Source organism: Vulpes lagopus, chromosome X (assembly GCF_018345385.1).
Source record: "Vulpes lagopus strain Blue_001 chromosome X, ASM1834538v1, whole genome shotgun sequence".
Classification (NCBI taxonomy): domain Eukaryota; kingdom Metazoa; phylum Chordata; class Mammalia; order Carnivora; family Canidae; genus Vulpes; species Vulpes lagopus.
In genome coordinates this window covers 9973315-9984582 of record NC_054848.1, presented here as the reverse complement: position 1 = coordinate 9984582, position 11268 = coordinate 9973315, and the positions used below count along the sequence as shown (strand labels likewise).

The following is an 11268-nucleotide window of genomic DNA, read 5'->3' as shown; positions in this document are numbered from 1 at the left end:
AACCGACAATGGTGGCCGAAGGGACCAGCACAGGCCGCTGCGGGGAGACCAGGCTGGGGAGCAGCACAGAGCACAGGCAGCAGCAGTGGCCTCAGGGAGGACTGCAGGCAGTGGGAGGACGGCAGGCAGTGTGGGAGGACAGCAGGAAGGGGGAGCACGACAGGCAGTGGGGGGACAACAGGCAGTGGGGGGACAACAGGCAGTGGGCGCAGCTCAGGCCAGTCAGAGCAGCACAGATGACAGGCAGCAGGAGTGCCAGGAGGAAGCAGTGCAGTGCAGGGCCGTTGGCGAGCGCAGGCAGCGGGCGCGCAGCAGGCAGCGGGAGCGCAGCAGCCAGGGGGAGCAGCCCAGGCCGGTCGAGCGGCGCACACCACCGGCAGCGGCGGTGCCCAGCGAGGGCAGGGCAGGCCAATGGAGCACGGTGGCCCACGGAAGCCGCCCAGGCCAGCGGGAACAGAGCAGGGCAGCTGTGCGCAACGCAGGCTGCTCAGAGCAGCAGAGACGACAGGAAGCAGCGGTGGCCAGAGGGAGACGTGGTGGCTGAGGGTGCAGCGGTGGCCACGGGGAGCAGCGCAGGCCAACCGAGCCCCCGTGGCTTAAGGCAGCAGCAGCCCAGGCCAATCGGAGCAGCGCACGTGAGCGTGTGCAACGCAGGTCGGATGGAGCAGCGCAGGCCATAGAGCGCGGCGGTGGCCAGACGGTCAGCGAAGGCGGTGGGCGCAGGAGAGATCGCGGGCGCAGCGCAGGCAGCGGGCCCACAGCGCGCAGCGGACGCTCAACAGGCCGCGGGAGCTCAGAAGCCAGCGGGCGCACAAAGGGCAGCGGGCACGCAACGGGCAGGGGGATCTTCAAAAGGCAGTGGGAGCCCGACAGGCAGTGGGAGCAGCACAGGCCGGGCAGAGCAGCACGCAGCATCGGCAGCAGCGGTGGCCAACGGGAGCGCGGCAGGCGAATGGAGCATGGTGGCCTGAGGAAGCAGCACGGGCCAGTGGGAGCAGCGCAGGTCGATCAGAGCAGCGAGGATCACAGGGAGCGGTGGTGGCCGGAGGGAGCAGCGCAGGCGAGAGGGAGCAGCGCAGGCCAATGGAGCGGCGGGGGCTTAAGGAAGCAGCCCAGGCCAGGCAGAGCAGCGCACGTCACTGTGCGTAGCGCGGGTCGGTCAGAGCAGCGTAGACCGGAGGCAGCAGCGGTGGCCAGAGGGAGCAGCGGGGCCCGGAGGGCACGGCGCAGGCCAGAGGATGCAGTGCAGGCCAAAGGGCTGCGGTGGCCGACGAACCAGCACAGGCCAGTGGGAGCAGCACAGGTCGCCGTGGGGTGAGCAGGTTGGGGAGCAGCACAGGGCACAGGCAGCAGCAGTGGCCTCAGGGAGTATTGCAGGCAGTGGGCACAGCGCCGGCTGCGGGAATACGGCAGGCAGTATGAGTACAATAGGCGGGGGGTGGGGTACAACTGTGGGGGCACCACAGGCTGTGGGGGGACAACAGGCTGTGCGGGGCACAACAGGCTGGGGGGGGCACAACAGGCTGAGGGGGGGGCCGCAACGGGCTGTCGGGGCACAACAGGCAGTGGGGGCACCACAGCCTGTGGGGGGGCACAACAGGCTGCGGGGCGACAACAGGCTGTGTGGGGGGGGGGGGGACGACAGGCTGTGGGAGCAGCACAGGCCGGTCAGAGCAGCACAGATCCTAGGCAGCAGGGGTGCCAGGAGGAAGCCGTCCAGGGCCGTTGGCGAGCGCAGGCAGTGGCGCAGCGCACGCAGTGGGCGTGCAGCAGGCCTCGGGAGCACGGCAGGCAGTGGGCGCGCGACAGGCGGTGGGAGCACAGCAGGCAGTGAGAGGACAGCAGGCGTTGGGCTCGCAACCGGCAGTGGGGAGGCAACAAGCCGTGGCAGCACAACAGGCAGTGGCAGCACAACAGGCAGTGGGAGCGGCAGAGGCCGGTCAGAGAAACGCAGATCCTCGGCAGCAGCGTCGGCCAACGGGAGCACGGCGGGCCAGGGGAGCATGGCGTCCTAAGGCAGCAGCACGGGCCGGTGGGAGCGGCGCACGTCGGTCAGAGCAGCACGGACCCTAGGGAGCAGCGGTGGCCAGAGGGAGCAGCGCAGGCCGATGGAGCTCTGGTGGCTTGAGGAAGCAGCCCGGGCCAGTCAGAGCAGCGCAGGGGAGTGTGTGCAACGCAGGTCGGACGGAGCAGCTCAGGCCATAGGGTGCAGCGGTGGCCAGACGGGCAGCGAAGGCAGCGGGCGCAACACAGTCTGTGGTGGCAGTGCAGGCCTCGGGCGCAGAGCATGTCGTCGGCGCCGCGCAGGCAGTGGGCGCACAGCGGGCTGCGGGCCCGCAGCGGGCAGTGGAGGACAACAGGCAGTGGGAGCAGCACATGCGGCCGGAGCAGCACCGACCTTAGGCAGCAGAGGCGGCCAGGGGGCGAAGCGGAGACCAGAGGCAGCGCAGGCGGGAGAGAACAGGGCAGGACGGACGGAGCAGCACGGGCCGGAGGGAGCGGCGCACGCCACAGAGAGGAGAGCGGGGGAGAGGGAGGAGCAAAGGCCAGAGGGAGCAGCGCAGGGCAGAGCGAGCAGCGCAGGCGAGCAGCACAGGCCGCAGGGAGCAGTGGAAGGAGCAGCGCACACGAGAGGGAGCAACACAGGCCTGAGGGACAGGGTGGAGGAGAGAGGGAGGTGCAAAGGGCAGAAGGAGCAGCGCAGGGCATAGGGAGCAGCGCAGGGCTGGGGGAGCAGCGCAGGCCTGGGGGTGCAGCGCCGGGCGCGGAGGGAGCGCAGGGCGGTGGGTGCAGCGCAGGACAGGGGGAGCAGCGCAGGCGTGAGGCAGCAGCGCGGGAAGAAGGGAGCAGCGCGGGGCATAGGGAGCAGCACAGGCCTGCGGGTGCAGCGCGGGCCGCGGAGGGAGCAGCACGGGCCGGAGGGAGGGCTGGAGGGGAGAGGGAGGCGCAAAGGCCAGAAGGAGCAGCGCAGGGCTGGGGGAGCAGCGCAGGGCTGGGGGAGCAGCGCAGGCCTGGGGGTGCAGCGCGGGGCGCGGAGGGAGCGCAGGGCGGTGGGCGCAGCGCAGGGCGGTGGGCGCAGCGCAGGGCAGGGGGAGCAGGGCAGGCGTGAGGCAGCAGCGCGGGAGGAAGGGGGCAGCACAGGCCCGCGGGTGCAGCGCGGGCTGGGAGGGAGCGCAGCGCGGTGGGTGCAGCGCAGGGCAGGGGGAGCAGCGCGGGCCTGGGGGTGCAGCGCAGGGCGGTGGGAGCAGCGCAGGCCGGAGGGAGCAGCGCGGGCCAGAGGAAGCAGCTCAGCCCGCAGGTGGAAGCGCACGCCTGCGGAAGGAGCGCAAGACAGAGGGAGCAACAGAGGTCCCTGGGAGCAGCGCAGGTCAGTGGGAGCAGCACAGGAGAGACAGAGAGAGAGAGAGAGACAGAGAGACAGAGAGAGAGAGAGAAAGAGAGACAGAGAGAGAGAGAGACAGAGAGAGAAGCGGAGTCAAGAAGCAGCGCAGGCGGGGCGAGCGGACAGGCTGCAGCGAGCAGCGCAGCCTTGGGGGTTCGGCGCAGACCGGGGCTACAGCGGAGGTGAGAGGGAGGAGGAAGGCCCTCGCGGAGCAGCAGCAGCGCAGAGCAGAGGGAGCAGCGCAAAGCAAAGGGAGCGGCGCAAGCCAGAGGGAGGAGTGCATCCCACGGGAGCAGGGCAGGGTGGTGGGAGCAGCGCAGGGCGTTAGGAGTAGCGCAGGCTGATGGCAGTAGCGGAGGGAGCAGCGGGGCCCGGAAGGAGGAGCGCAGGCAGCGGCGTAGCACAGGCAGAGGGCGCGGCGCGGGCAGGGGCCCGGCGCGGGCAGCGGGCGCACAGCGGGCAGTGGGAGCACAGCGGGCTGTGGGACCTCAGCCGGCAGTGGGCGCACAACAGGCAGTGACGACGCCGGGCAGTGGGGGCACAGCAGGCAGTGGCAGCACTACGGGCTGCTCAGAGCAGCACAGGTAACAGGCAGCAGCGGTGACCAGAGGGAACAGCGCAGGCCAACCGACAATGGTGGCCGAAGGGACCAGCACAGGCCGCTGCGGGGAGACCAGGCTGGGGAGCAGCACAGAGCACAGGCAGCAGCAGTGGCCTCAGGGAGGACTGCAGGCAGTGGGAGGACGGCAGGCAGTGTGGGAGGACAGCAGGAAGGGGGAGCACGACAGGCAGTGGGGGGACAACAGGCAGTGGGGGGACAACAGGCAGTGGGCGCAGCTCAGGCCAGTCAGAGCAGCACAGATGACAGGCAGCAGGAGTGCCAGGAGGAAGCAGTGCAGTGCAGGGCCGTTGGCGAGCGCAGGCAGCGGGCGCGCAGCAGGCAGCGGGAGCGCAGCAGCCAGGGGGAGCAGCCCAGGCCGGTCGAGCGGCGCACACCACCGGCAGCGGCGGTGCCCAGCGAGGGCAGGGCAGGCCAATGGAGCACGGTGGCCCACGGAAGCCGCCCAGGCCAGCGGGAACAGAGCAGGGCAGCTGTGCGCAACGCAGGCTGCTCAGAGCAGCAGAGACGACAGGAAGCAGCGGTGGCCAGAGGGAGACGTGGTGGCTGAGGGTGCAGCGGTGGCCACGGGGAGCAGCGCAGGCCAACCGAGCCCCCGTGGCTTAAGGCAGCAGCAGCCCAGGCCAATCGGAGCAGCGCACGTGAGCGTGTGCAACGCAGGTCGGATGGAGCAGCGCAGGCCATAGAGCGCGGCGGTGGCCAGACGGTCAGCGAAGGCGGTGGGCGCAGGAGAGATCGCGGGCGCAGCGCAGGCAGCGGGCCCACAGCGCGCAGCGGACGCTCAACAGGCCGCGGGAGCTCAGAAGCCAGCGGGCGCACAAAGGGCAGCGGGCACGCAACGGGCAGGGGGATCTTCAAAAGGCAGTGGGAGCCCGACAGGCAGTGGGAGCAGCACAGGCCGGGCAGAGCAGCACGCAGCATCGGCAGCAGCGGTGGCCAACGGGAGCGCGGCAGGCGAATGGAGCATGGTGGCCTGAGGAAGCAGCACGGGCCAGTGGGAGCAGCGCAGGTCGATCAGAGCAGCGAGGATCACAGGGAGCGGTGGTGGCCGGAGGGAGCAGCGCAGGCGAGAGGGAGCAGCGCAGGCCAATGGAGCGGCGGGGGCTTAAGGAAGCAGCCCAGGCCAGGCAGAGCAGCGCACGTCACTGTGCGTAGCGCGGGTCGGTCAGAGCAGCGTAGACCGGAGGCAGCAGCGGTGGCCAGAGGGAGCAGCGGGGCCCGGAGGGCACGGCGCAGGCCAGAGGATGCAGTGCAGGCCAAAGGGCTGCGGTGGCCGACGAACCAGCACAGGCCAGTGGGAGCAGCACAGGTCGCCGTGGGGTGAGCAGGTTGGGGAGCAGCACAGGGCACAGGCAGCAGCAGTGGCCTCAGGGAGTATTGCAGGCAGTGGGCACAGCGCCGGCTGCGGGAATACGGCAGGCAGTATGAGTACAATAGGCGGGGGGTGGGGTACAACTGTGGGGGCACCACAGGCTGTGGGGGGACAACAGGCTGTGCGGGGCACAACAGGCTGGGGGGGGCACAACAGGCTGAGGGGGGGGGCCGCAACGGGCTGTCGGGGCACAACAGGCAGTGGGGGCACCACAGCCTGTGGGGGGGCACAACAGGCTGCGGGGCGACAACAGGCTGTGGGGGGGGGGGGGGGACGACAGGCTGTGGGAGCAGCACAGGCCGGTCAGAGCAGCACAGATCCTAGGCAGCAGGGGTGCCAGGAGGAAGCCGTCCAGGGCCGTTGGCGAGCGCAGGCAGTGGCGCAGCGCACGCAGTGGGCGTGCAGCAGGCCTCGGGAGCACGGCAGGCAGTGGGCGCGCGACAGGCGGTGGGAGCACAGCAGGCAGTGAGAGGACAGCAGGCGTTGGGCTCGCAACCGGCAGTGGGGAGGCAACAAGCCGTGGCAGCACAACAGGCAGTGGCAGCACAACAGGCAGTGGGAGCGGCAGAGGCCGGTCAGAGAAACGCAGATCCTCGGCAGCAGCGTCGGCCAACGGGAGCACGGCGGGCCAGGGGAGCATGGCGTCCTAAGGCAGCAGCACGGGCCGGTGGGAGCGGCGCACGTCGGTCAGAGCAGCACGGACCCTAGGGAGCAGCGGTGGCCAGAGGGAGCAGCGCAGGCCGATGGAGCTCTGGTGGCTTGAGGAAGCAGCCCGGGCCAGTCAGAGCAGCGCAGGGGAGTGTGTGCAACGCAGGTCGGACGGAGCAGCTCAGGCCATAGGGTGCAGCGGTGGCCAGACGGGCAGCGAAGGCAGCGGGCGCAACACAGTCTGTGGTGGCAGTGCAGGCCTCGGGCGCAGAGCATGTCGTCGGCGCCGCGCAGGCAGTGGGCGCACAGCGGGCTGCGGGCCCGCAGCGGGCAGTGGAGGACAACAGGCAGTGGGAGCAGCACATGCGGCCGGAGCAGCACCGACCTTAGGCAGCAGAGGCGGCCAGGGGGCGAAGCGGAGACCAGAGGCAGCGCAGGCGGGAGAGAACAGGGCAGGACGGACGGAGCAGCACGGGCCGGAGGGAGCGGCGCACGCCACAGAGAGGAGAGCGGGGGAGAGGGAGGAGCAAAGGCCAGAGGGAGCAGCGCAGGGCAGAGCGAGCAGCGCAGGCGAGCAGCACAGGCCGCAGGGAGCAGTGGAAGGAGCAGCGCACACGAGAGGGAGCAACACAGGCCTGAGGGACAGGGTGGAGGAGAGAGGGAGGTGCAAAGGGCAGAAGGAGCAGCGCAGGGCATAGGGAGCAGCGCAGGGCTGGGGGAGCAGCGCAGGCCTGGGGGTGCAGCGCCGGGCGCGGAGGGAGCGCAGGGCGGTGGGTGCAGCGCAGGACAGGGGGAGCAGCGCAGGCGTGAGGCAGCAGCGCGGGAAGAAGGGAGCAGCGCGGGGCATAGGGAGCAGCACAGGCCTGCGGGTGCAGCGCGGGCCGCGGAGGGAGCAGCACGGGCCGGAGGGAGGGCTGGAGGGGAGAGGGAGGCGCAAAGGCCAGAAGGAGCAGCGCAGGGCTGGGGGAGCAGCGCAGGGCTGGGGGAGCAGCGCAGGCCTGGGGGTGCAGCGCGGGGCGCGGAGGGAGCGCAGGGCGGTGGGCGCAGCGCAGGGCGGTGGGCGCAGCGCAGGGCAGGGGGAGCAGGGCAGGCGTGAGGCAGCAGCGCGGGAGGAAGGGGGCAGCACAGGCCCGCGGGTGCAGCGCGGGCTGGGAGGGAGCGCAGCGCGGTGGGTGCAGCGCAGGGCAGGGGGAGCAGCGCGGGCCTGGGGGTGCAGCGCAGGGCGGTGGGAGCAGCGCAGGCCGGAGGGAGCAGCGCGGGCCAGAGGAAGCAGCTCAGCCCGCAGGTGGAAGCGCACGCCTGCGGAAGGAGCGCAAGACAGAGGGAGCAACAGAGGTCCCTGGGAGCAGCGCAGGTCAGTGGGAGCAGCACAGGAGAGACAGAGAGAGAGAGAGAGACAGAGAGACAGAGAGAGAGAGAGAAAGAGAGACAGAGAGAGAGAGAGACAGAGAGAGAAGCGGAGTCAAGAAGCAGCGCAGGCGGGGCGAGCGGACAGGCTGCAGCGAGCAGCGCAGCCTTGGGGGTTCGGCGCAGACCGGGGCTACAGCGGAGGTGAGAGGGAGGAGGAAGGCCCTCGCGGAGCAGCAGCAGCGCAGAGCAGAGGGAGCAGCGCAAAGCAAAGGGAGCGGCGCAAGCCAGAGGGAGGAGTGCATCCCACGGGAGCAGGGCAGGGTGGTGGGAGCAGCGCAGGGCGTTAGGAGTAGCGCAGGCTGATGGCAGTAGCGGAGGGAGCAGCGGGGCCCGGAAGGAGGAGCGCAGGCAGCGGCGTAGCACAGGCAGAGGGCGCGGCGCGGGCAGGGGCCCGGCGCGGGCAGCGGGCGCACAGCGGGCAGTGGGAGCACAGCGGGCTGTGGGACCTCAGCCGGCAGTGGGCGCACAACAGGCAGTGACGACGCCGGGCAGTGGGGGCACAGCAGGCAGTGGCAGCACTACGGGCTGCTCAGAGCAGCACAGGTAACAGGCAGCAGCGGTGACCAGAGGGAACAGCGCAGGCCAACCGACAATGGTGGCCGAAGGGACCAGCACAGGCCGCTGCGGGGAGACCAGGCTGGGGAGCAGCACAGAGCACAGGCAGCAGCAGTGGCCTCAGGGAGGACTGCAGGCAGTGGGAGGACGGCAGGCAGTGTGGGAGGACAGCAGGAAGGGGGAGCACGACAGGCAGTGGGGGGACAACAGGCAGTGGGGGGACAACAGGCAGTGGGCGCAGCTCAGGCCAGTCAGAGCAGCACAGATGACAGGCAGCAGGAGTGCCAGGAGGAAGCAGTGCAGTGCAGGGCCGTTGGCGAGCGCAGGCAGCGGGCGCGCAGCAGGCAGCGGGAGCGCAGCAGCCAGGGGGAGCAGCCCAGGCCGGTCGAGCGGCGCACACCACCGGCAGCGGCGGTGCCCAGCGAGGGCAGGGCAGGCCAATGGAGCACGGTGGCCCACGGAAGCCGCCCAGGCCAGCGGGAACAGAGCAGGGCAGCTGTGCGCAACGCAGGCTGCTCAGAGCAGCAGAGACGACAGGAAGCAGCGGTGGCCAGAGGGAGACGTGGTGGCTGAGGGTGCAGCGGTGGCCACGGGGAGCAGCGCAGGCCAACCGAGCCCCCGTGGCTTAAGGCAGCAGCAGCCCAGGCCAATCGGAGCAGCGCACGTGAGCGTGTGCAACGCAGGTCGGATGGAGCAGCGCAGGCCATAGAGCGCGGCGGTGGCCAGACGGTCAGCGAAGGCGGTGGGCGCAGGAGAGATCGCGGGCGCAGCGCAGGCAGCGGGCCCACAGCGCGCAGCGGACGCTCAACAGGCCGCGGGAGCTCAGAAGCCAGCGGGCGCACAAAGGGCAGCGGGCACGCAACGGGCAGGGGGATCTTCAAAAGGCAGTGGGAGCCCGACAGGCAGTGGGAGCAGCACAGGCCGGGCAGAGCAGCACGCAGCATCGGCAGCAGCGGTGGCCAACGGGAGCGCGGCAGGCGAATGGAGCATGGTGGCCTGAGGAAGCAGCACGGGCCAGTGGGAGCAGCGCAGGTCGATCAGAGCAGCGAGGATCACAGGGAGCGGTGGTGGCCGGAGGGAGCAGCGCAGGCGAGAGGGAGCAGCGCAGGCCAATGGAGCGGCGGGGGCTTAAGGAAGCAGCCCAGGCCAGGCAGAGCAGCGCACGTCACTGTGCGTAGCGCGGGTCGGTCAGAGCAGCGTAGACCGGAGGCAGCAGCGGTGGCCAGAGGGAGCAGCGGGGCCCGGAGGGCACGGCGCAGGCCAGAGGATGCAGTGCAGGCCAAAGGGCTGCGGTGGCCGACGAACCAGCACAGGCCAGTGGGAGCAGCACAGGTCGCCGTGGGGTGAGCAGGTTGGGGAGCAGCACAGGGCACAGGCAGCAGCAGTGGCCTCAGGGAGTATTGCAGGCAGTGGGCACAGCGCCGGCTGCGGGAATACGGCAGGCAGTATGAGTACAATAGGCGGGGGGTGGGGTACAACTGTGGGGGCACCACAGGCTGTGGGGGGACAACAGGCTGTGCGGGGCACAACAGGCTGGGGGGGGCACAACAGGCTGAGGGGGGGGCCGCAACGGGCTGTCGGGGCACAACAGGCAGTGGGGGCACCACAGCCTGTGGGGGGGCACAACAGGCTGCGGGGCGACAACAGGCTGTGGGGGGGGGGGGGGGACGACAGGCTGTGGGAGCAGCACAGGCCGGTCAGAGCAGCACAGATCCTAGGCAGCAGGGGTGCCAGGAGGAAGCCGTCCAGGGCCGTTGGCGAGCGCAGGCAGTGGCGCAGCGCACGCAGTGGGCGTGCAGCAGGCCTCGGGAGCACGGCAGGCAGTGGGCGCGCGACAGGCGGTGGGAGCACAGCAGGCAGTGAGAGGACAGCAGGCGTTGGGCTCGCAACCGGCAGTGGGGAGGCAACAAGCCGTGGCAGCACAACAGGCAGTGGCAGCACAACAGGCAGTGGGAGCGGCAGAGGCCGGTCAGAGAAACGCAGATCCTCGGCAGCAGCGTCGGCCAACGGGAGCACGGCGGGCCAGGGGAGCATGGCGTCCTAAGGCAGCAGCACGGGCCGGTGGGAGCGGCGCACGTCGGTCAGAGCAGCACGGACCCTAGGGAGCAGCGGTGGCCAGAGGGAGCAGCGCAGGCCGATGGAGCTCTGGTGGCTTGAGGAAGCAGCCCGGGCCAGTCAGAGCAGCGCAGGGGAGTGTGTGCAACGCAGGTCGGACGGAGCAGCTCAGGCCATAGGGTGCAGCGGTGGCCAGACGGGCAGCGAAGGCAGCGGGCGCAACACAGTCTGTGGTGGCAGTGCAGGCCTCGGGCGCAGAGCATGTCGTCGGCGCCGCGCAGGCAGTGGGCGCACAGCGGGCTGCGGGCCCGCAGCGGGCAGTGGAGGACAACAGGCAGTGGGAGCAGCACATGCGGCCGGAGCAGCACCGACCTTAGGCAGCAGAGGCGGCCAGGGGGCGAAGCGGAGACCAGAGGCAGCGCAGGCGGGAGAGAACAGGGCAGGACGGACGGAGCAGCACGGGCCGGAGGGAGCGGCGCACGCCACAGAGAGGAGAGCGGGGGAGAGGGAGGAGCAAAGGCCAGAGGGAGCAGCGCAGGGCAGAGCGAGCAGCGCAGGCGAGCAGCACAGGCCGCAGGGAGCAGTGGAAGGAGCAGCGCACACGAGAGGGAGCAACACAGGCCTGAGGGACAGGGTGGAGGAGAGAGGGAGGTGCAAAGGGCAGAAGGAGCAGCGCAGGGCATAGGGAGCAGCGCAGGGCTGGGGGAGCAGCGCAGGCCTGGGGGTGCAGCGCCGGGCGCGGAGGGAGCGCAGGGCGGTGGGTGCAGCGCAGGACAGGGGGAGCAGCGCAGGCGTGAGGCAGCAGCGCGGGAAGAAGGGAGCAGCGCGGGGCATAGGGAGCAGCACAGGCCTGCGGGTGCAGCGCGGGCCGCGGAGGGAGCAGCACGGGCCGGAGGGAGGGCTGGAGGGGAGAGGGAGGCGCAAAGGCCAGAAGGAGCAGCGCAGGGCTGGGGGAGCAGCGCAGGGCTGGGGGAGCAGCGCAGGCCTGGGGGTGCAGCGCGGGGCGCGGAGGGAGCGCAGGGCGGTGGGCGCAGCGCAGGGCGGTGGGCGCAGCGCAGGGCAGGGGGAGCAGGGCAGGCGTGAGGCAGCAGCGCGGGAGGAAGGGGGCAGCACAGGCCCGCGGGTGCAGCGCGGGCTGGGAGGGAGCGCAGCGCGGTGGGTGCAGCGCAGGGCAGGGGGAGCAGCGCGGGCCTGGGGGTGCAGCGCAGGGCGGTGGGAGCAGCGCAG

At 71.2% G+C, this 11268-nt stretch overlaps 1 protein-coding gene across 1 annotated transcript; it reads left to right on the top strand.

The window, feature by feature from the left end:
• Nucleotides 1-2287: 2287 nt before the first annotated feature.
• On the top strand, nucleotides 2288-5325 carry LOC121482427 (spidroin-1-like). The gene is made up of 3 exons (XM_041740356.1): nucleotides 2288-3050; nucleotides 3875-4524; nucleotides 4609-5325. Exons 1-3 carry the CDS (start codon nucleotides 2288-2290, stop codon nucleotides 5323-5325), a joined length of 2130 nt encoding a protein of 709 aa, XP_041596290.1.
• The last annotated feature ends 5943 nt before the right edge of the window (nucleotides 5326-11268 follow it).

Coding starts and splice junctions, on each gene's coding strand:
- LOC121482427 (XM_041740356.1), top strand. CDS start 2,288: ATGTCGTCGGCGCCGCGCAGGCAGTGGGCGCACAGCGGGCTGCGGGCC. Junction 3,051..3,874: donor CGCGGAGGGAGCGCAGGGCG/GTGGGCGCAGCG, acceptor GTGGGACCTCAG/CCGGCAGTGGGCGCACAACA. Junction 4,525..4,608: donor AGAGACGACAGGAAGCAGCG/GTGGCCAGAGGG, acceptor CCGTGGCTTAAG/GCAGCAGCAGCCCAGGCCAA.